Source organism: Amphiura filiformis, chromosome 1 (genome assembly GCF_039555335.1).
Source record: "Amphiura filiformis chromosome 1, Afil_fr2py, whole genome shotgun sequence".
In the NCBI taxonomy this organism is placed as follows: domain Eukaryota; kingdom Metazoa; phylum Echinodermata; class Ophiuroidea; order Amphilepidida; family Amphiuridae; genus Amphiura; species Amphiura filiformis.
Window position 1 is genome coordinate 13317995 of NC_092628.1, and position 24191 is coordinate 13342185.

Sequence of the window (24191 nt, forward strand, 5' to 3'; positions counted from 1 at the left end):
TTGTGTATAACGTACTGTCAACCAGACCGAAAATGTCGTACTGCGCAGGTCAGCAACCAACCAGGCTGTGCTTTTGCCCTGACATCAGACACAAACTGGTCTTTTTTTTTTTGTTTTCAATTATACACCCATGTTTTCAAAATGTTTACTGTATGTGAATTTTCAATATCATTTATATGCGACATGTTATAATCCAACAAGGACAAAGGGCAGCAATTTTGAAAACTGAGTTACGGTCATCACCAACTTGCAGTAACTAAGTTTATTATTGCTGAGACCTTTATATCCCTTGTGTTATGTAGGTCCGAGTATTGTCATTATTATGTTTTCAGGGTTATTAGGAGTTAAGAAAGCCTAATAATGATAATATTGGATAGCTTATTTCGCATGATACCATAACATATCGGATTCGTCATACAAATATCGAACTCGCCGTTGGCTCGTCCGATATTTTTATGACTCATCCGATATTTTATGGTATCATGCTCAGCCATCCAATATTATATCATAACTTAGCCATTCCTCACCCTCCCTCTGACACCGGAGTGAATGATTGCTATTGTGGTGAAGGGAAAAGTTAAACGATTTTGAACCAGCAGCTTAATTTTTTCGCGAAAGAGTTCCAACTTGTAAAATATTGTCCAGTTCAATATTCTTTCGATTTCTGCTAAAGAAAATGTAATCTATTGTTTCAAACTGAAAAGAATGAACAAAAACTGCAATTTCCCTATACACTCCAATGCAATTAAAGTTTCACTCCAGGCACGGGAAGCAAGAATGATAGATGGAATAAAAGCCAGATGTCCGACCGACAGAATATTTATGCGCTTCCAATTTTACAATTTCTGACACGATCAAGGGACATGAGTCGAATGTCGGTAATATTGATTTTGAGATATTGGCAAAGAAAGTTCTTTTCTTTTCTTTTATATAGTTTTCAGCGATTGATCAATTGATATAAATTCACAATGAAAAGTCGTATCAACATGTCCTGTTTAGAAACATAGGTAAACTCATTTTTGACCAGGGTCGACATGTGACTCATTGGGCTATTCCATTTAAAACCCGCACTACCCCTGTGGAAGATTTAGCTGAAGTCTTCCACAGAGGGAGTTTGAGTTTCAAATAGAAGAGACAGTTGGGTAACTTCCGTTTGAAATACTCCCTCCAAGTGTTGGAGATATAGGTTAAGCCATAATACAGAGGGAGTATGGGTTTGAAAATGATCGGCCCTGAACATTTAGATTGAAAAACATACTCCCCTTGTAGAAGATATTTCCAAAATCTTCCACAGGGGTAGTGTGGATTTCATCTGGAATAGTCCATTCCCCTTGATCATGTCACATTTTATAAACCTGGTTGGATTAGATTACATCCAAGAATTATTTGATGTCTATGTGAAAAATGCATTCACAATAGAACAAACATGCCTAGTATTGTTTCAGTAGTTAATATTGGATTAGTCTTTAGTTCTTTGGAGAGAATCTTGGCTTCATCACCCAATGGCTGCCACTGGAAATGTGTTTGAGTGTCTGCGGGTGCAGTGATTATGGTGCCCACTGCAGGTGCCTCAGCCATGGTGCCTATCATCACATCTCCAATTCTTCAAATCCAGTTATAGCATGCTTCCAGATAAGATATCTTACCCTTCCCAGAATCCTTTGCAACATGACGCATCACCTCATTTAGGCTCATTATAATGACACAACTATACTTTGTACAGGTTCCCTTTGTTTTAATGTTGAGAATATACTGGCTAAACATGGGTCGATAGTCAAGAAATAGACATACTTTGCAAGATCTGGATGTGCTGTTCAATGAGGTACTTTGTGTCACTATCGACCCATGCTGCACTAGATAGCAAATCAGTACAGAATTTTGAAATGGAAGAAATGCATTGTGGGAAGTGTAAGATATCCTTTCTGGTATGCTTCAATTCTTGCCATCCGAAATTGTCAAGAACTCCTGCTGTACGTTGTTATTTGCATAAAATCCCACATTTCATGAAAATGTTTCATCCAAGTATGTCCGACTCTGCCTGGTTTTGATCAGCTCTCAAGGACCCAAATGTAGATTTGACAGACAAAAATGCAGGTCTACAGTAGCTGGCAAAGAAGAACAATACTCCTTTGCACCGGTTGACATGCATGCCCTGTTACTCAGGTGGGGCTTTGTGTTCTCTTTATGAGTGCCGTTCTGCGTCAAATGAAGCTTTGACACATAATTGGCTGATCCAATTACCGTTGCTACAATTGTGGGACGATTGAATTAGCCAATCAGAACCCCACTTCCATGTTTACGCTGTGTATGCGCTAAAAGGACCGTTCTTCTCTGCAAGCAAGTTAGGATTTCAATTCAATTCAATACTGCACAATATCACCCAAATGATATTGAATCCACATTGTCAAGTTCAATAATTATACAAATGGTTAGCATTTGTTGCAGCCTATCATGCAAAGCTGATGGCATACATTGCACAAAAAAAATCTACATTCGTGCATCAAGTACTCACATTTTACCGCTAATCTTTCTAGATAGAGGCCTATGTGCATGATGTTTTTTCGGCCTTCAGACCACCAACAGGAAGTTGTACAAAATGATCAAAATAATAAATCGAAAGAATGAAAAAAAAAGGTAACCAGAAAAATAAAAAAGTAGCCAGAATTATTTGTCGAAAACTAGCAAATAGGGTACCAAAGATTGTTTTGGTGAGAGAACCATTTTGACAAAAGTCAATTCAGTATCAGTTTCAATATATCCTGTGTAAATGAGAGTTTTATAAAATTATATCATTAAAGAATTTGAACATCTGTATTGGAACAGACATTTTCTTTAATCCGATGTCATCACTTTGGTCTATTTTAATCCATTTTTGCTTTTGTTTACATCCAATCAATACATAGTCTTGTTTATCATCTTTACTCTGAATGTACTGCATGTCAGTCAATCATTTAGAAAAGTTTGCCTACTTGAGGCAACTCTTCAGCTATGATATTTCCAGAGCAAGAATATGATCATTATATTTCTAGTCCAATATGTCAGTATTCACCGTGTATGCTAAAACATAGTGATTGGATGATCTCCTGTTTACCGCAGAGGATACTGGTTGCTCAGTAATGCCACTTACTTTTCCAAGAAAGCTTGTCAAAACAAGACTTCAGATTATATTGCTCCTCACCTCTCTTCATGGATTTGATGATCTTCTTGGAAAACTAACTGGCATCTAACCACATTAGCCTTTTATATGGCTGCATAAAGTGGGTAAAACCATATAAATTTGCTGGGTTTTAACACCCTTGACATACTGGCCATCTTGTACTGCCCATTGAAGTTGAGGCTAACAGCGTGGCCTAGTGGTTAGAGCGTCCGCCTCACGATCGGGAGGTCGCGGGTTCGAATCCCGGCCGGGCCATACCAAAGGCTTTAAAAATGGTACCTACTGCCTTCTTGCCTCAGTCAATCATTTAGAAAAGTTTGCCTACTTGAGGCAACTCTTCAGCTATGATATTTCCAGAGCAAGAATATGATCATAATATTTCTAGTCCAATATGTCAGTATTCACCGTGTATGCTAAAACATAGTGATTGGATGATCTCCTGTTTACCGCAGAGGATACTGGTTGCTCAGTAATGCCACTTACTTTTCCAAGAAAGCTTGTTAAAACAAGACTTCAGATTATATTGCTCCTCACCTCTCTTCATGGATTTGATGATCTTCTTGGAAAACTAACTGGCATCTAACCACATTAGCCTTTTATATGGCTGCATAAAGTGGGTAAAACCATATAAATTTGCTGGGTTTTAACACCCTTGACATACTGGCCATCTTGTACTGCCCATTGAAGTTGAGGCTAACAGCGTGGCCTAGTGGTTAGAGCGTCCGCCTCACGATCGGGAGGTCGCGGGTTCGAATCCCGGCCGGGCCATACCAAAGGCTTTAAAAATGGTACCTACTGCCTTCTTGCCAGGCGTTCGGCATTGAAAGAATGGAGTAGGGAAAGTTAAACACACGGCTACCAGTGGACTAACCCCCTGCTGTAGCTTTTCTGCTTGCAGACATGTGGCCTAGGGTTATGAAACTGAGATAGGCGCCGCCCAATGGGCTGAAAGGCTTGGGAAGGATTTAACTTTAACTTTAACTGTGGTAAACAGTAGATCATCACAATATTGTACAGAAAAAGGCATCTACCAGATGCCAAACCATCTCCAGCAGTACTGATAATATATTGGTCTAGAAGTTTTCACTATAGGCCACAAATGTTGAGCCATGCTGGATTTTGCTTGAATCCATCACCGTCACCTGTTCTCACAGGCATTCTCAAAGTCTCTGTATTGGTGTAAAATCACAGCAATGGGCTGTTCCAGTTGAAATCATTACACCCCCTATGGAAGACATGACCTTAGTCTCCCACACAGTGAGTGTAGATTTCAAATAACGAATCACCCATTCAGGTAACCCCATTTGAAATTCACACTCCCTGTGTGGAAGATTAAAGGTCATGTCATCCATAGGGGTGTATGCATTTCAGCTGGAATAGCCCAACAAGTTTTTAAAAACAAGTATCTGCATCGTCTGCAAAAAATTGAATTAAGTTAGAAACCGTTACAAACATTTTGCAGCAAACTTACTCTTCCAGTCCCGGCTCATTCTCCTTGTCAGGTTCCTCTATTCTCGTTAATTTTGGTGGTACCGTCTTTTTGCTTGGTTCATCTCTTGTTGTAATAATAGGTTCCGAATCGTTCTCTGTTAGCTCTGAATCGTCAAAAGGGTCGCTTGACCGGTAGCGATGATGCAAAACTGTTGTTGGAGGAACGTGTCTTCCGTGAGTGTCTGTTAAGAGGGTCTACAAAGACAGTAATCATGTTCACAAAAGGTTAGGTTTCAAGTTGAATAAAGTATAAAATCAAGTTCAATATTCACATAATTTTGAGGAAGAAAAGGGACAAAAACTGTTATTTTGCATCATATTTTTACAATGTGACTAGATTTGGCATACGTCTAAGCATTCAAAATCATGTGTACATGCAAATATATCACTTTTATTTTAATTATAATTAATTGATGGAGCCATCCATTCAGGTAACTAAATTTGAAATAATAATCCTATATAAAGTCAAGTCTTCCATTGGGGGTGTATGGATTTCAAATGCAATAGCCCAATTTGAGCTCTTCAATTGGTTTATCGCAGAGAACAAAATGATGGGCTATTCCATTTGAAATTCATACCCCCTGTGGAAGACAAGACCTTAATCTGTCACACAGGGGGTGTAGACTTCAAATGGAATCACCCATTCAGGTAACTTAAACTAAATTCAAAATACATTATCCTTAAGGTTGGTCTGAACCCTGGAATAATGAAAATTTTCGGGCCTCATAACTGCTAAATTATTAGTCTAAAGAATATAAAAGTATACATTTTTAGAATGGAAATGACTTGATGAATTCATCTGTGAGGTCCAATTTGGGCCAAAATGCTCATTTTTTGGAGAAAATCCAAAAAAACAGGTTTTTTGGCCCAAATTTTATATTCTTTAGACTAATAATTTAGCAGTTATGAAGCCCGAAAGTTTCCATAATTCCAGGGTTAAGACCACTTAATGTGAAAGATTAAGGTCAAATCTTCCATCTGGGGTGTATGGATTTCAAACAGAATAGCCCAATTTGAATTCTTCAATGGTTTATTGCAGAGAACAAAATGATAGGCTATTCCATTTGAAATCCATACACCCTCTATGGAAGACAAGATCTTATTCTTGTACACAGAGGTGTAGACTTCAAATGGAATCACCCATTCAGGTAACTTCAACTAAATTCAAAATACATTATCCTTAATGTGAAAGATTAGGTCAAATCTTCCATCTGGGGTGTATGGATTTCAAACAGAATAGCCCAATTTGAATTCTTCAATGGTTTATTGCAGAGAACAAAATGATAGGCTATTCCATTTGAAATCCATACACCCTGTGGAAGACAAGATCTTAATCTTGTACACAGAGGTGTAGACTTCAAATGGAGCCATCCATTCAGGTAACTAAATTTGAATTAATAATCCCTATGAAAGATTAAGGTCAAATCATCTCTTCAATCAGCTTACAGTAGAGAACAAAATGATGACACAAATTTTAAGCAACACATAGAATGTTACAATTTTTATTGAACTTAAAGCTGTGCATATTAATATTCTAGTTATGGTTTCATAGTTTGATACAAGGTCATTTACACATTTGTAATATATAAAGCGAATAAGTCAGCAAGCAAGAGTGAATAATAGAATACAAATATGAGTAACTGAATCATAAATTGTAGTGCCTGTTGCCTTGACTGATCACAGATAACACATCTGTATTAAGGTAGTGATGCTTCTCAGTTATAAAATAACCAAAGTAAATAAAAATTCCCTTTAAACGGGAAAGCCAGCTTCAATGTAGAAAAGGTCTTGTAATTAGTTTGGGTGAAAGGCATATTTTTAGGATCACGCTTACATCCATTATGTTTCATGACAGCAAGTTTATATTAAAATATGACTAAACAAGAGCAAATAAATTATGTGGCGTAGCAGTCCCTGAATTCATATTTTGAAACACACTGTATTTTAAAACGTATAAGTAACAGTGCCCAATAATAAAAGATTCCACCAAAAAGTTTAAAAGATGTAAAAATGCTATAATTTGATTTATCCACATATTTTTAATCTTCCTGGATCAAGCCAAAAGAAATATTTTGTTCTATACAGGTTTTTGTTTATTATATACAACTAGCCAGACATTTAAAAATATAATTTCCTTGGAAAAAATACTACCAAGTGCAAATACAAAATAATTTGGAATTAACAATTTAAAATTGACCCTATTACTATGCGATGCAATTTTGCAACAAAAACTTTCAAAATCATTGTATTTCTTTGCACTTATTATCTTGAAATAGTACAACTGTCAGAAAAAATTGCATATCAAGAAATCGCAATCCACAAAGATACAACAACAATTTTGAGAAAAGGATCAGTCTCCCTTATTTCAAGAATATTCAAGATAAAAAGTCCACATTAAGTGACCATATGCACAGAAAATGCCTTACGGTGTGAAATTAGTAGCATTTTATCTGATTTGAGTTGTCATGGCGATTTGAGATAAATGGATGATAAATTTCCCCATCTAGAATCATGATATAAGTCAAGATGATGAATAACCTGATGGGTTGTGCATGGTCACAAGAGGGCAGTAGATATAAATGATGGTCACACACAGGCATCTCAAAACATGATCAAAGGGATGAGTTGGGACGGTCTATAAAATTGATTTTTATAACAAATAATGATGAGGCAAGTTCTTTTTGCTTTTTACTGTCTTCTGCGACATTCCAGTTGTGTATATCTTAAAAAAGAATCACAATTATACTTCATACTTAAAATGTTATTTCAAAAGTATTGTACCTGCGAAACTATAGAAATTTTTTCGTGAAAAAGTGAATTATTTCGAATTGTACGATAAGATCAAGATCTTGTAAGTAGTATGGTTTTAAAAGTATTTTGATCTTTTTTCCTTACTTTTTTCCTATCAAGATGACATTCTGTAGTAAGGAAAATATCAGGGCACAAGCCTTGAAATAAGCAGACTGGAACCAGGAGCAATTTGTTTTTGAACATTGCTCTTGGTTCACTGGGATTTTACCAGAACCAGGAGCAATTTCTGAAGAAACAGGAGCAATTTTCAAAAAGTAATCCTTTTCTGCATATACAATAGCAGCACTACTGCATCAAGTCCAAAACTGGAACCAGGAGCGATTTGTTTTAGAAAATTGCTCCTGGTTCATGTGAATTTTATAAGGACCAGGAGCAATTGGTGGCTTTACAAGAGCAAATTTGCTCCCCTCGCCCGCTTATTTCAAGGCCTGTCAGGGCGTTCATAGTTCAATCTTCAGTCTCTCTAATAAAACGGTAAAAGTGGACATTTATGTGTTCTTAAAGGGGCATTTTGTGATCTACAGCCTCATTCCCCCACAAAAAAAAAAAAAAAGTTAAGATTTTATATCACTCAACTTAAATTTTTGTTAGGGGTGTACAGCATGGACTTTTGGGACTAACTGATTTTTTGGGCAAACTAGGGGCAAAAACATATTTTGGGGGTCTAGTGAATTCAAATTGGGCCAAATTATAGGCTGGGGAGCAATAAAATTCCAAATTTGCCAAAATTTGAACTAAAGAGCTACAATTGTCAGAGTTTGAGGCTAACAGAACTAGAACATGATTGTGGGTTTTAAGAAACTGCAGGAAAAATGGACCCAGGAAAAATATTATACCTTTATTTGAGCAAAAAAATGCAACACTTGTCGATGACCAAGTTTTTCTAAACTACGATCAAAGAATTGATCAATCTCAAATTCGTCAAAGACCACTGTATTGGCTACTACTACCACGTGCAAAAGATTATAAAATCAGAATATCGCCTATAAAAATAATCTCCCGATCGGTTAATCTCAAATCACAATGTTGTTCATATATCCCCCATCTTGAGCCCATTATAACGATGCAATAATAAAAACAGCATCCACTTTTATTGATCATCCCCCTTTTTATCATCTAAACTTTACAAGCATACATTAATTATTCATAAATCATCACAAAGGAGGGTCCACTTCAGGGGGTTGGTGGTCGCAGGCTGGGACTGCGGATTTCTTAAGGAGCAGGGTCAACTGAAAACAAATCAATTGTATCGATTTTTGTTGAAATGTGAAGAATTGATTGGAATAATGGAAATATTTCTGAGGTCACACTCTGAATGAGCATTCCAATCTTTGATGTTCTTTTTGGTTATCTTATTTCATCCTATTGCACTGACCATGTGGCACATTGTCTGACGAGGTCAGGGGAGTATTGACCCCTCCCATAGCGGAGAATCATCCTGTCTCTTTATGCCGCATTTTAGAGTCAGGGACGTACTTGGGTCATTGAGTTAAGGTGGGCAACATTTCCAAATTGTTCTGCTGACTCGATAATAAAATTACCTTACTGGGACAACAAGCGCAATATTTGCAATTCAAATGCAAAAAATAGTAAAACTGGTCAAAATCAGGACAACTATGGCCTGAGGCTGGCTGGACCTCAGGAAGATGCATGTTACAATTTTTGATCAAATTTATCCCCATATTTTGCCTTGACCCCCCACTTGGTATTTGGTAATATTTTGCCCATGAGAATTGAGATAACGTTTCAGAACACTAAAACTGACCACGCTGATGTTTTGTGAACACTTATTAAGTATAGCAACATTTAGGCCTATGTCTGATGTGGGCCCCTCCTTTGTTGCATGGGTAGACAAGAAACTAAGAAAGTGCATAATTATATTCCTTACAGAAGTGCCCTCTTGCTTCAAATCCTTACAAACAAATAAAATAAATAACAAAACATTTCTCACCATCTAATTCTTCAAAGGCATCTTCGTCCAGATTAAACGGATCGTCATCGTCGTCCATCTCCGTCAACTTGTACTGACTCGTCAGCTCTGAGATCTTGCCTGGCGTTAACTCCCTGTCGAATTCATCATCCTCATCATCAAAGTCATCTAGATCTGCAATGTCTGGCTGGTGGAAGCTCAGAATACTGGCTAAACTTTGCATGTCATCATCTCTGTGGGAAAAAGACGAGAAAGAAAAAGATATATAGGAGCAAGAGAAGAGAACTTTTCTTAAGAGCTGGGGTATGAGCATTTGGACAGTATTTTTGTGGGACATGAGGCGCATCAGACATATCGAATTGCATTCTGATTACTGAAGAATGTCTTTCTGATATCAAATAATTTAGAAATTAGCGATATAATACACCATTTTATGGAAAATGATTAAAAATTGACATTTTTGATATTTAACAGTCCTCGAAGTAAATTTTATAAATCAAATGATATGCTTAAAGTGTTTGTAGCTGGGATGAAAAGCCGACGATCGATTTAAAATTTTGACCTTTTGTATCGAAGATATGTATTTTTTCCCAAAAACTACAAACAAAATTAGGTCTTTTTCTGAAAAAATGTATATCTTCAATATGAAAGATCAAAATATCGTGAATTTCAATAAAAAAATTTATTTGATATCAGAAAGACATTCTTTGTATTCAGAATGCAATTCGATGTCTGATGTGCTCTCAGGTCCCACATAAAAATGTGAAAACGAGAGAAAATGTCGCTACCCAAGCCCTTAAGTAACTCTTAAGGTCCGCATGCACAAAACAAGTTAGACCAGGTCTAACTTTAGACCTGGTCTAACAATGGAGATTAGTCCTACAGAGAAGGAATTTTTTGGTACTTACATGCCTTGTTCTATATTATAGGAAATCCTGTAAAGGGCAAATACATGTAGCTTAATATTAGATGGCTGCAATTTAATATTTAGACTTTCCTAGGAGTCCTTAGTTAAACCAGGTCTAAATTAAAACCGGGTCTAACTTGTTTTGTGCATGCAGACCTCAGAGTATATATGACCTGATCCAGTCCACTCAGACTGAATTCAGATTTTTTTTTTCAAAATTGATTTATTACCAGGTTTATATGAAGTAAAAAATTCCCTTTTTATCAGTCCAAACTCCATTTTTTAACTCATTTTGTTGCAAAGTTACAACATTTTTACAAGTTCATAGTCTAACTGTGATTAACTACAACCCTAACCTATTTCTGGCTATATCTCAGTTTTGTATTTGCCGACATTAACCTGAGTTGACTAAATCGGGTCACATAATAGTTTTTTTTCAAAAGTCTCCACCGATCTTTGATTCGTTCCAGAAGTATGATGCAACATGAAAAAATTGTGCCATAAAAGTGCCATGTGAACGCTTGACCATGAGGGCCTTCTGACCGAGAAGCCTAAAATCTGACATAAACAAAACAATACATCAACATTTCCTCTTGAAACAAACTTGCTCAAAATAGCTTGTTACATACCAGAAATGTGCAAGATCTTGATCCTCACCAACAAGAATGCCAAATATAGCGTGGCTGATAACAAAATGATCATTCTGCATTTTCTTTGATGAAGTTTGGTAGAAACAATGACAGAAACTGGTAGTGACAGTAGTATGTATATGTTGTTGTGCAAAATTAATGATTAATTTGTTTAAATGACACTATACACACCATGGACAATACTGTCATGAAATTATGAAGTCTTATCTTATAGTTCAAAGGTTTGACAAAATGTTGATAAAAGTTTTGATAAAATTAATAATATTTTATTTCTATTCCATTTGGTTTTGTATGAACTTGAACTTCCAAAAAAAGTTTTTTAAAGTTGCAAAATAAACAGTCTAGCCCAAATATCTTAATATACTAGATTTGAATTTAAATTGTGAAAAAAACCCCAAATATATATGTTGGAGGGAAAAAAAGAACAACAATAAAAAGTTGGTCTAAATAACTTGGACTATGTTAACATAAAACGCCATCTTGCACAAGAAAATTATTGGCGATTTGTTTTCTTTTTCCAAACATGTCAAATAAAATCTTAATACAATAGATTACATATTAAGAAAGTGTAGTAACAAATTTAGTTTTAAAAGTAATTAAATTGAGACAGGTTCTCATATGCCATTCTCCAAGCACCTAATGTACACAATGAAACTATAACTCTGTGAGTGGAAGGAGAGGGGTAAGTTACCCCCAGGCCTGGGGTTAAAGGGCCCAAACATATTAAAAGAAAAAACAGCAGTAGAAAATGCAAATAAATATGTGGACATCTCTCATTGCTGTTGCAATAGCGATTGTTAACCCCCTAAGAAGTGCTGAAAAATATTTTGTGTCACCCTCTCCTTGTCAGATTCTGTCCACAAAAAAGGGGGGCCTGTGCGTATTCACGATACCCCATGTCCGTAATGGCTCTTGGCAGAACTGTCCAGAACTTATATATTTCCCAACTAATTACAATACCAATTAGCAGTACCCTCTACTTACGTAGCAGACCCTTCTTTGAGCAGCATACATGATATTGTAAACGACAATTCCCCCGACACACATTTCTTGCTTATAGGTCTTAACTCTATCTTTCTTGTTTCTTGTGTAGGCACGAGGGTGGCAAAATCCTTCATGTTGATGGTGGCCTGGGCTAGTGGTCGACGCTTGCCTTTCCTGGATTCCTGGAGATATAACAGATTTAATACAAAGATAATAAGTCAACTTTACAAGTATCTGTAATTAAGAAAATGATTCAATGATGAGGTACACATAAAGTATGTCTGAGACCTTGCAAAGATTTTAAAATCCAATGCAGAATGTGTTTTCCCCTTTTCGCCCTCCTATCTATGGGTATTGCAAATTTGATAGACGCATGGGGCTGCCAATAGGGTGCTGACCGTGCTGGCGACTGTAGAGTCAACGGTTACCAGCACCCTTAAACATGTACAGTATATGATGCTGGATGAGTACAATATTCAAATGTGTGAAAATGAAAATTGTGTGCAATGGGTAACCTGCAGGTGGTAGTGCTCCAGCTTGCAAGGATGTGTGATAGCTTTCTTAGCTTCACCTACTGCTGAAGGGGCTGACACATATCGCAAATTTCTGATCCCAGGAGGATTTGTGGAGGAAAGGCAACTGTGTTCAAGAGCAACATAATGTGGGAGGATGTATCCTATAGACGAATCCATCGAGCCAAGTGATGGTCAGAATTCAGTCGGCCATTACTGGGTCCTGTCTGCACCAAAATGGTGTTGTTACTGCCCAATTGGGTGGATTAAATCCGCTTAAAAATCGATGTTAAATTGTATTGTGTTGTAAAATTTCATCATTGTCTACGGGTAACACAGGTGATGGAATGCAATGTATATGTGTAAAGTTGTACAAAGAAATAGCAAACAATGTAGACACTTACATCCATGATGATGAATGTCCAGTCTTTGTCTTCAAATGTTGCATCAGGTCTGTTTTCCTGTAAAAATACAAAGAGAAATAATCTATTAATAAAGACAAATTTAAATTCTATACTACCTGAAGTTCAGGCAGTACTTGGGTAATAGCCTGACAAGGCTTTCTTCCTATACTTGACACATGTTTTATCTGTGTTATTTCATATAACAGTAGAGCAGGGTTGTAAGGAGCACGTGTGGCCGAGTGGATAAGGCGCCCGACTCATAATACATAGGTTGTGAGTTCGAGCCCCGCTCGTGCCAACGTGTTGTGTCCTTGGGCAAGGCACTTTATCCTCATTGCCTACTTGGGGGGATGTGGTTGGGTTGGATGGGATATTTGTATAGTTGTTTGTTTCAATGTTGCAATATTGGCGCTGATTAAGCTGCTGCCTGCAAATTGCATTGTGTCTGTTTAGGTGTGTTTAATGTACAATTCTAGCAATTTGACCTGCGGGTCACGATTAGAGTTTGAAATAAAACCTTCCTTCAAGGAGTCGCCAAATATTGGCTTGAGTCAAGTCACTGTACAAATTCAATGGGGTAGAGTCAGCTGAATATCGCTCAAGTCAATGCCTCATTTTACCTCCAGTCATGACTCATTACAACTTTGCAGTAGAGTCTTTACAAGTATGGGATTTATATAGAAAGATATGTCATTGCAAAAAGTGAGCTACACTTACCCTGAACATTGTGACAGATATTTCAACATTTTCAGGTACCGTCCACACGATGGTTCCTTGATATGGATCCTTGATTCCTGGTACCCATTGATGAAGCTGTGGTAAACACAACGAACAAAAGTTACATGGTATCATCAAGAAAGGAAACATGAAAGACAACTAATATTAAAGTGAAGGAAATTAAGTGAAGTCTTTTACAGGAATACTTATGGGTTGCAAGAAGAGTAGCAAGGATTAAGTACACGTTTTAGATAGACAGACATGGACCGAATTTGAACTCAATTCAAGCCACTATACCCATGTCCAATTCAACAACTCTTCCTATACCTTTGTACAGCAGCCAAGCGTTGTTAATCGGTGATGAATCCACAGTCCAGTAGCGTATACGTGAACGCAAGGTTACGCGTTACTCATGTGCACGTAAAATTCGTCATGCCTGGAACGTATGCGTAAACATGAACTCTCTTATGTTGGCGGTAACAACTAAATATTACCGCTTTATTCTTTAGTTTTATTGCTGATATCATCAGAGAAATACCGCGATCTTCTTAATTGTAAGGTTGAGTGGCAATGACAAACGGACATTCCGAATGAAAAATTCATGTGAATTAGACATCTTTAGCTTGTTTTGTTGTTGAAAGGGATTCAATCATGCTTCACCGTTGTTCACCACCGATTAACAACTCGCGTCCGGCGCATCGTTGTTAATCGGTGGTGAACAACGGTGAAACATGATTGAATCCCTAAATCAACATGATCAGCACAAAGTATTTAACGTGGTGAGTTTGATGTCTTGGGCAGTTATCCCATGTTGCAAGTCTTAGTCTTTCATCATGAATCACCCAAGAACATCATGCAATGAGAAAATTATTGTATGGAGCAGCAGACGTCCATATGAAGTTCTTGCAATAAAACAAAAAACAAACAAAAACCCACCATATGAGTACATTGTTCTTACACCATAGATCAAGCTTAAGTAAAATGGACTCAAAGGTAACAAAGAATGATCATGTAATGCTGCATAACATCAATAAACACCTTGACAACATACCATCAGCATGCAAATTCTCAAAAATAAGACAAAAATGACTCGAACACAAAACAATCTGATTAAACAATCTACAACTATTTACATCCACAAACAATCATGCAAACTACGATAGCACTATACATGTGACAGGGTCTTACCTGGGTGGGGTCACTCTTCAGATGGAAGAGGACACCAAAATGGTTAAGTAGCCTTTCCTAAGTGTTTTCATATGATGCTAAGCTTCCAAAACACACCCAATACTGGGGTTAGTGGGTTACTGATCTTAAAGGAGGGAGGGTAAAACCCTGTCTGACACACATGTAATCAAGCAGTACATTTCATACACATAATAAAGCAGACAAATTTATACCTGCATGAAAGTTAATCTGTGTTGGTAGACTTCATAATTGGACATTTAAACTTATGATCTCAACACAAAATTAAGACGTACCTCGGCCGGGACGCTAGATACTTTGAAAGGGGTGTGAAGGAGTCAATTTACATCAGAGTCAACCAACCATCTCTCAACCGCGACGGGGGCCGATACAAGTTACCGAGAGTGTACGACCGGGTTTTGGGGTCAAGTGTCCAAAAGGTCACTGATCCCAAACTTGGGTTGCCAGTCTCCAGATGAAGGTCTAAGTTGTGACCGAAAATTTGAGGTACGTCTTAATTTTGTGTTGAGATCATAAGTTTAAATTTCCAATTATAAATTTATACCTGTTAAACACACATTTTTTTAAAATTCCATTTCCTCTTTTATTCTTTTCAAAAAACACTCAAATATTTTTGCAGCTCTATCTGCAATAGTTGCCTTCTAGATATTTGACTATTTCTTCATTCTACATTGTACACATATGACACCTGGTAGCTATTGCAGATAAGTTAGGGCTCATATTGAAATTCCCTTACACAGGAAGGTGTGCGCCATCCTGCAGCTTTCCTGTGCTAGCCTTCTTTTGTTAAAATCCTGGGCAGGGTGTATCACTGATGCATATAATCCATCCGTTTTATGACCGAGCTTTCCTGAGGGGCGCGTTTAGCGAGGGGAATCCTGCCTTCTTTCTGTGTGAAAACGTGGTAGGGTATTTCAATATGAGCCCTTATTGCACTTCTTCCCCTCAACTTGTCTCTTGCTTTCTCCATCCCCCTTATTACTCTCTTTCTGATTTCTCTATCCCCTTATTGCTCCATTTGAACTTTTTAACTAACTTTTTCTGAAGCCATTTTATCTGCCATGTCTACATTTTCTCTCTTCATTCCCTTTTCTTCAGTTCAAACTCATTTATTTCACTTCCAGCTTTCTTCACTCATTCCTTTCATTCATTCTTTCCTTCATTCCCCTCAAAAACAAGCAATAAAACTTCAGCGCTTCTTTCACCAAGTAGATGATGCATGCTTAACAAATATAATTCATGCAAATGAAAATACAATGGACATCATCATCAGACATAATCATACAACAAACAAACAAGGCATGACAAGAAATATATAATGAATCTATACCTCCGTTGACATCTGTCAGTGTATGCACCCATAGCAGGCAAGCGACACAGTGTTAGCAATGGACAGGAAAAACATCGGGTTAGTAAACCAGTAAGTATCAATTGTTTTGTAATCATAATTTTTAATAACATACAAATACATAAACTGTATTGTCATAAAATATGAGTTAATCCAAACCCAACCAAAAGGCTATAGCACCAAGCATCTGCGAGTGCAAGTATCCTATGTGCGATTACATCATCATGCGTAAGCACATATGGGCACAGAAAGCTTGGCCGGCCCGGCCCGGGTACTCCTGTGGCAGGCTATCACCATTCATGGGTCTAGCATCTGAGGGGGCGGGGTTCAAAACTTCAACTAACACTAGGATCCACAACATACTCATCTATCAAGGGCGCAGTTCTTTAACCCCAATACATGGAATGACCTTTGAAAATTTGGGCACTAAAACTCATTCTCTGCATCTTGAGGTCAAATGTTGCACTATGATTGTTTAATTGAGGTTATTTAACTATGCCATTGTGATGAGGCCATTGTGGTCCATAGTGTAAAAATGTTTTCTCTTCATCTTCTTCCTTCCTTTCTTCATTCTTTCCTCCCTCTCCATCCAGGAAGTTAAGGATATTACGCAACCACTTTCCCCCCTTAATTGATGCGTTCACTACCACTGACCCAACCAAAAGCGCCAAAAAGCACCAAGTAACTGCCAGCGCAAGTATCCCACATGATGTGATTGCATCATCATGCGAAAGCACATATGAGCACGGAAAGCTTGGCTGGCCGAGGTACTCCCCAGTGGCAAACTTTTCTTGGCAAACTGAAGATATCTTGAAATACCGTACACATTTCAGGACTGGGGCTAAGGGGAACATTTTGGAAATTTTGACAACTCAATGAAAAACAATGTGGAAAGATTGTAAAATTTCATTGTTTCAGTCAGATCCATGCAGTAGAAGTCAAAATATGCCTTCAAACAATGGTAATCCCGGTATGAAAATGAAATCCCGAGGCTAAACAACAACATTGTCATCAGTGATAACAGTAAAACATTAGAGCGCAGATTTAATCAAATTAATGGCAGATTTTGTCAAATTAACAGCATATTTGAGTCAAAACTAATTACTGATATTGTCAACATTGCCCATACATGTATACTCAAAACACTTCATGTGATTAAGGCTAACATTCACAACAAAATTAATATATCTTTATTAATATGCCCGATGGGTCCAAGAAATCTGAAACAAAAAAATCTCAAAATATTAGGGCATAATTAGTTATGTTAGTTGACTTAGTCAACATTCTCATCCAACAAACACATCTAAAGTGGTTTAAGCTTAAAATTTTCATAATGAAACAATTTGTTATTTATGAAAAATCCCTACAGGCTTCAATGTGAGCTAAATCCCCAAGTTTTTGGTAATAATCCAAAAAACGGCCCATAATCGCTTTTTAATACAGTTTTAATTCCCATGTTAACAAAACCACTCCTCCTCCGACCCTCCTATGAACATGTAGCCTAGAGTTAAGACACACTTTAATTCTCTAACATAATGAAATTTCAAGTCTGATTTCTCAAGATATGGCCTCTTAGTTTCCTTCATCTTTGTGACTGTTTTACTGAATAAAACATCCCAAAAGCGTGTGTGCACGCAAACACGCTGGCCTGCCACTCTGCCATAGCTTTAAGGGACAATTGGCAGTTGGGAGTTGGAAGAAAAATTGTTATAACCCTTTTTCTTGTTCTAGTAAAAACAAAGTTCAAACTTTGATATATCTTTTTGCAGAATCCCATGGGATAGCAATACAAAACTGGTTTTGTAATCTTGATAAAAAAAAGCATCCTTAAATTTGAAAGTAAATGACACCCCTGGGGGTACTCTGCATATTTGCGCTACATGTAAGTGCCACCCTCAAGACCCATTTTCAAGCTCTTTTTTTGTCCTGGAAGTCCCATCCCCTCATGCTCTTTTTCCAATCTGGAGACCCCCTGGAGACCCCCTATTTTCCTTCAAATTTCCTTCAAAATAGAGCCCCATTTTAGTTCTAAAGACCCCATTTTATGTCTGGAGCCTGCATTTTTTAAATCTATGCATCCCAAAGAGTTATTTGAGTACCGCCTCAATTACACCCCACTTTCCCTATTTCAATGTTCCTTTATGATTTACTACCAAGTATTTCAAATGTACAAATTTGAATAGCTTTTTTTTTTTCTCTTGTTTGAAATTTAAAAAGGTGGAAGTGAACACATTTGGTTTTTCAATTCATACATTATTTCAATCTTGCATTCCTCTTTTCAAAAGTATGTATTCTACGACTAAGCCAATTTTGTCCATGATACATTTTCCAATTTTTCTAATGTTGAATGTCACTGTGATGTTACAATTAAAGCAATAATGTGTGATTTGCAAAAAGAATAGATTCCAATTTAAATGTTTGTTTTCACTGATCATATTATCCCCTTTCAATTTCGAGCCAAACAAATGAGGTATACGCTGGCGAAGTTACGTAATTAATAGGATTAACTACCATAGCAATAGGTACAAACAATTTTGAATATACCGCGCTGCACTACAAGCAGGTTGCACTCATCACCTGTCGTCAATCATAATAATAGATTGAATACAATACCGCTCTTTTCAAAGAGACTAATCTTACAGGTGCAAGTGATTAGCATTTCTTTGACATCTATGGTTCAATGCAGAGGTACTGCATGAAGCGTAGAAGTGCAGCGATATAATCAAAAATTGTTTGTACCTATTGCTATGGTAGTTAATCCGATTATTACGTAACTTCGCCAGCGTATAACAAAGAAAATTTCAATTTCAGTCCAGCGCCTACAATGTGTGTACTACGCTCGTTGATCATAACATGTAATACTGCACGGAGCATCGCGCTCGACGTGTGCACATATAAGCTGACATCCACGGGAGATGTTAGCAAGCAGTCGATCGATGAACTTGGAATAAAACCGGGTCGACTCGGTTTTAATATAAAAAGTTAAATTTTACTGTTATTGAAGCACTTCAGGCTTATTTTTTACGTGGTATTTTAGTACACCACTGGGTATTATAATTATGCAAAAAGTAAAAATCCAAGTAAAATTGAGGGCGTCGCTGTGAAGCAAATCACACATTATGGCTTTAAGTCAAAGCCCCGCTTAGTAAGGTATATACATTTTTACCAGGAATGAAAATATGCTTGAATTTCCATCAAACCTACATCAAATTGCTACTGACTGTTTCAATCAAATTCAACAAGTTTGTTTGTTCTTTAAGTTTGTTCTAAAGAAGGAAAGCCACAGGCTCAAACTCCCTGTCAGCTCCAGTTTAAAGCTTAACTATCCCACACTGAAAAGCCTTCCAAACGCTACACCTTCTCAGCCAACTAAATTCCTTGTAAACCAAAAAAATCCACCCAAATCTGATGTTTGCTTATTGCTTAACCAGTCACTTTTTTGTTGATTTTTACCAAAAAACCCTCCTAAATACAATTATTCCTTCCTCAAGCTGTACACACAATACTTTTCTTTGCACCATTTTGGACGTCCTTCCTCACCCGGGACAGTCCGTGTTTTGTTCCACTTTCCGCTGGGAAAGCTTGTGATTATTTTGATTGCAACTTTTGGGGAATGCGACTTTGGTGGAAAATAAAATATATATTATGAAGAAAAGTAAATAAAACAAGTTGTTCCCAAATGGATTAACAGATTTACTATGGCAGTAAAATACATATTATGAAAAAAAAGGAAACTGGATTCCCAATACAATTAAATCACCAAGGATGTCCAAAAACGTTGCGTACTTCATTGTTTACTTAATCTTTATACTTCTTTTTTACTAAAACAAATCATGACTAAAATTTGCTAAACAATTTTTATCCAAGCTATTTTCAAAAACTTTTGATTTCTTTTTCACTGATTTTAAAATTATCTTAAAGTGCATAATCTGACAAAATTATATTACATTTTTGTTTTACAAGGTATAGAATCTCATCATTTGTAAGTTTTTAAAGGGTTAACTTCCTAAAATATTTGGACCAATACTCCTAGAAAGTATTATAATAGAACAGTCCTTGAAGCTTACAAAAGTATTTCATTTTTTAAACAAAATGGGCAAAAAAAAAAAAAGTACAGCTGCAATATAGTAAGAGAGATTCAATATAGACAAAATAAAAAAGTTCAACAATACAAAATGGCATTGAACAAAAAAAGTTTAAAAATTGGCAATCTATTGTAGGGGTGGAAGTGGACAGTGAATAGTCTTGGTATAGCCTAGGGATCTTTATGTCACGTTGGGATCTGAGCGGAAAACGGTCAGAACCACAATAGCTGCTGGGTGCGGTATCGCTATTACAATTGTGGCTGTTTCAAAAGTTTTCTGTCCCTAGGCATTCCAGTTTCATTCCATTTTTTATACAAGTGTAATGCCAATTTTCAAAAAGCGGGGGTTTTGGAAAATTTAGAATGTATGGTGAGTGGAAAAGTGAAACCAATTCCTGAGGATGACTAAACTAAGGAATTTTGAGTTTTCAGCACACATGTATGGAAGAACCCATCTGGAGATTCTAAGGCCAAAGAATCTTAATACAAGTGATTTTCTCACCTTATAAGCCTAAAAAATGCACAAATATTTATGCAAGTCTATTTCTTTCTTGGGAACACACTTTGAACAGATGAATTATCCGAGTCTTCCAAATATGCGACATGATAAAAAATGAGTCCAATATCGCTATTCTTAAATATCAATCTTGACTTCATTGTTTTGCTTCTTATTGTTTTCAGCAACTGTAAATTATCTCTTTAAGTTGGTATAACGAGAAGTTTGCATAAAAACAGCATTTTTGGAGAACTGACGTTAAAAAATTTGTAAAAAATAAAATTATTCCCCTTGATCATGTCACATACACCTTTCTACAAGTTCATCATATTATATTCTCCACAATCATAAAGACCCAGGCTAGGCTATATCACAAAGGAGCTATTAGACTCCATACTTATTTCCCTGAGTTCCACACCGCTGGCGCTTTATACCATGTTCATAACTGACAGATCACATAATAACTTTGTTGTTACTGGGCGGTGTGTACAACCAGGGGTGCAAAGTTTGGCAACAATTTGAAGGAATAAGAGAGAGAGAAAAAGAAGAAAAAGACAGGAAAATTTGAGAAGTGGAGCGTTTAATTATCGGGGTGTGCTCTAGGGCTTTAATTGCTTGAAGTAATTTAAAAGTTCTCTGAATGAGTGCAAAACTATAAGTGTGGCTGTGGTAGCTGAGGATTTATTTTTTTATTCTCCTAACAATAGAAGCAAATTACTTCAAATTTGTCATTGGGATGGGGTAGCAATTAATGATAATTGCTTTTTTGACAATGATTTAGACACCTTTTGTAATTGGTTACAAATTAAAAACGGAAATCGAATTGCAATTAGGAAGACTGGAAATGACAATGGTTTTTGATGGTTTATCAAAACTAGTAATGATGTGCAGGTGGACACATGGGCACTTGAATGTATTTAATTTTGTCAAGTACTACATTAGCTATCTATAGACTGAAACTGAAAAGAAATTAGCATTGATCACTTTGTGAATTGGCTTCCTTTTAATATGGGATCTTCATAATTTTGGTGAAATTTCTGACTACATTTATCACCAAAAGATAACATTTTTTGTCCTATGCTGGTTGCATGACAGATTTTCCACTAACTGATTCCACAAATCCAGAGACTGGAGAAAAACCCACATGTGTATATCCATATGAAAAGCATACACTTGTCAGCTTCTACATAAAATGTCTCTTTTTACATAATAGCTGGGAATAAATCCAGACTCATCTCAAGTGGAGGGCATTTCAAATTCATTTCCAAGTCACATGGTTTAGGTATACATAGAACATTTCCTAAACCATGTGACTTGGGGATGATTTGAATTTGAAATGAACTCCACTTGAGATAAGTCTGGTATTTATGAAGAGCGACAAGCGCATCCTTATGATATGGATGTATACACATGTGTCTAAACTATATATAAACTGCCAGTGAATAGAGGCCGTCAGACTTTCGCCATCTTGTGAGTACAAATGATACGCGGGATTCTGCGTCGGACACTACGCGCAGGGCGCAGCTTGCCACGCAGCTGTTATCATGCATCACCACGGTGATTTTGCTGTTCACGCATGGAGATTGAACGACCATCGCAGCCTGTACCCACAAGATGACGTCACGCTGACGGCCTCTATTATTTTGGGAATAATGTATCTCAACAAATACCTTGTAAACATTGGCCTTAGAAATTTGTTTTGGCTATTCTCTTCTTCCTTTCCTGAAACAATTTTTATTGGGGAGGGAGGATTTTGAAATAAGGAAAGTATTGTTGACTTCTTGACAAAAGTTTTTTTAGAGTAGTGCTAATTTTCTGTATGCTCTTCAATAGGCTCACCACATAGCACTTTTTTCATAAGTTATAGGCCTAATGTGTGAATTCTGTACAGTCTATACTCAGGGCCTTATTTCAGAAACACAAAAAAGCCATATATGATATTTTGGCCATTAACTACTTCTGGACATGACTTCCAATTTTGTGTCACATTCCCAGTTAAAGGATAATATTAATGCTTCCTGACGTTTGTTTAAGTCTTTACAAACTCTGTATTTAGGAGGAGAAAAAAATGGTTCCACAATTTTCTGGCAGCGGGAGTAATTCTTGGCCAGTAGTTCTTGTTATGATATAAGAAAACTTTTGAAAAAAAATCTAGCAGCCATATTGAAACTGAGAAAGGATTTAATCCATTCTGCCAATTCTCATTATAGTTCTCAGCAGTAATCATTTCTGAAATGTTGACTTCTTGTAATCCTCGCTACTAATCCCGCTGATTTACACCACTCCAAATCCACTAAAAAATATTGTCAAAATAAGAGATTATCCCGTAACAAGTTAAGTTTGCGCCAATTTGTTAGCCAGGTACAAAATAATCCGAAATTAGCGCACTTCTGATAAAAAAAAGTCAGGGTGTCAAATAGGAGAAAAGTACACATGGCATGCAACCTTATTTTCAGTTATCGGTCAATACACACGACTGAATGAAAAGCACAATTCGAGGGTCATCTACCTATTTTGACCGTTCTATTTGTGCAAGCAAGTGGAGTATAATTCGTCCATATAAATTGTAAATTTTGAAAAAGAAAAAGAATGCACAGACAATTGTTCTTAGCAGTAAAATCTAGGCCATATCAGCACTCACCTTCTCTTGGTGAAAAATAAAAAAGAATATCATAAGGACCACTGAGTTTATTGTCCCGCAATTCCTATTATTTTATTGGTCCTTGTGAATGTTGTGGTCAGTTCGCTGGGCCGTATAAGGGGGTGGCAATTTTCGGGAGTTAATTGGTAGTGTTTTATTGACCGTTTTCGCCAGGGGGCACTTAACCCGTTCTCCTCGTAACTTTTTAACTGCAGCTTAACAGATCACAAATGTATTGGGAAATTTAAAAAAAATCATATAACGATTTCTGACATCCATATTAAAAGTCAGTCAATATAAGTACAAACATTCCTATTCTTGATATAGAGGTTGATATGATAATTTGTGACAAATTAGAAAGAAGTTGCCACACATTGCCCTTCAATGAAGCCGCACTCACTGTATATAAATTAGTTCTTGCTCATTTTAACCTTATTAAGGGGGTGTTATTTTTGTGTAAAGTGGGGGGAGTGGTGGTTACTTATTTTCATTGAGTATGACCAACACCTGGTGTTAAACAGGCATGCGGTAGAAGATCGTATCGGTAATCAACAACAAAAGACCCCTCATTAGCATGGTTTGATGATAGAACAATTGTCATTTTGGGCTTGAGCGGCCATCAACAACACTGCGGTTGCGTGGAGCGTTTGGCCCCACAAGTGGAGCGGAAATTTGGTGGGTTGGCGAATCATCGGTCGTTTGACCTGCCGTGACCCAGTCGACAACTTTGAAGTGGACTTTGTGACCTCTTAGCTCGGATGCGTCCAAAGAGAACAAATATTCTGGTTTTGATGCCTATTAGAGCTTGTTATTATGACAATCAAATTCTGACTTGCTGAATCGATTTCCACCC

At 36.9% G+C, this 24191-nt stretch overlaps 1 protein-coding gene across 1 annotated transcript in view; it reads right to left on the bottom strand.

Moving 5' to 3' along the window:
- The window catches only part of LOC140155816 (EH domain-binding protein 1-like), a 104811-nt gene that overhangs the window by 43696 nt on the left and 36924 nt on the right, over nucleotides 1-24191 (bottom strand). The window contains 6 exon segments of the mRNA XM_072178804.1: nucleotides 4629-4778; nucleotides 4780-4843; nucleotides 9411-9622; nucleotides 11931-12112; nucleotides 12847-12903; nucleotides 13564-13659. Coding sequence (XP_072034905.1) covers nucleotides 4629-4778; nucleotides 4780-4843; nucleotides 9411-9622; nucleotides 11931-12112; nucleotides 12847-12903; nucleotides 13564-13659 — 761 coding nt within the window.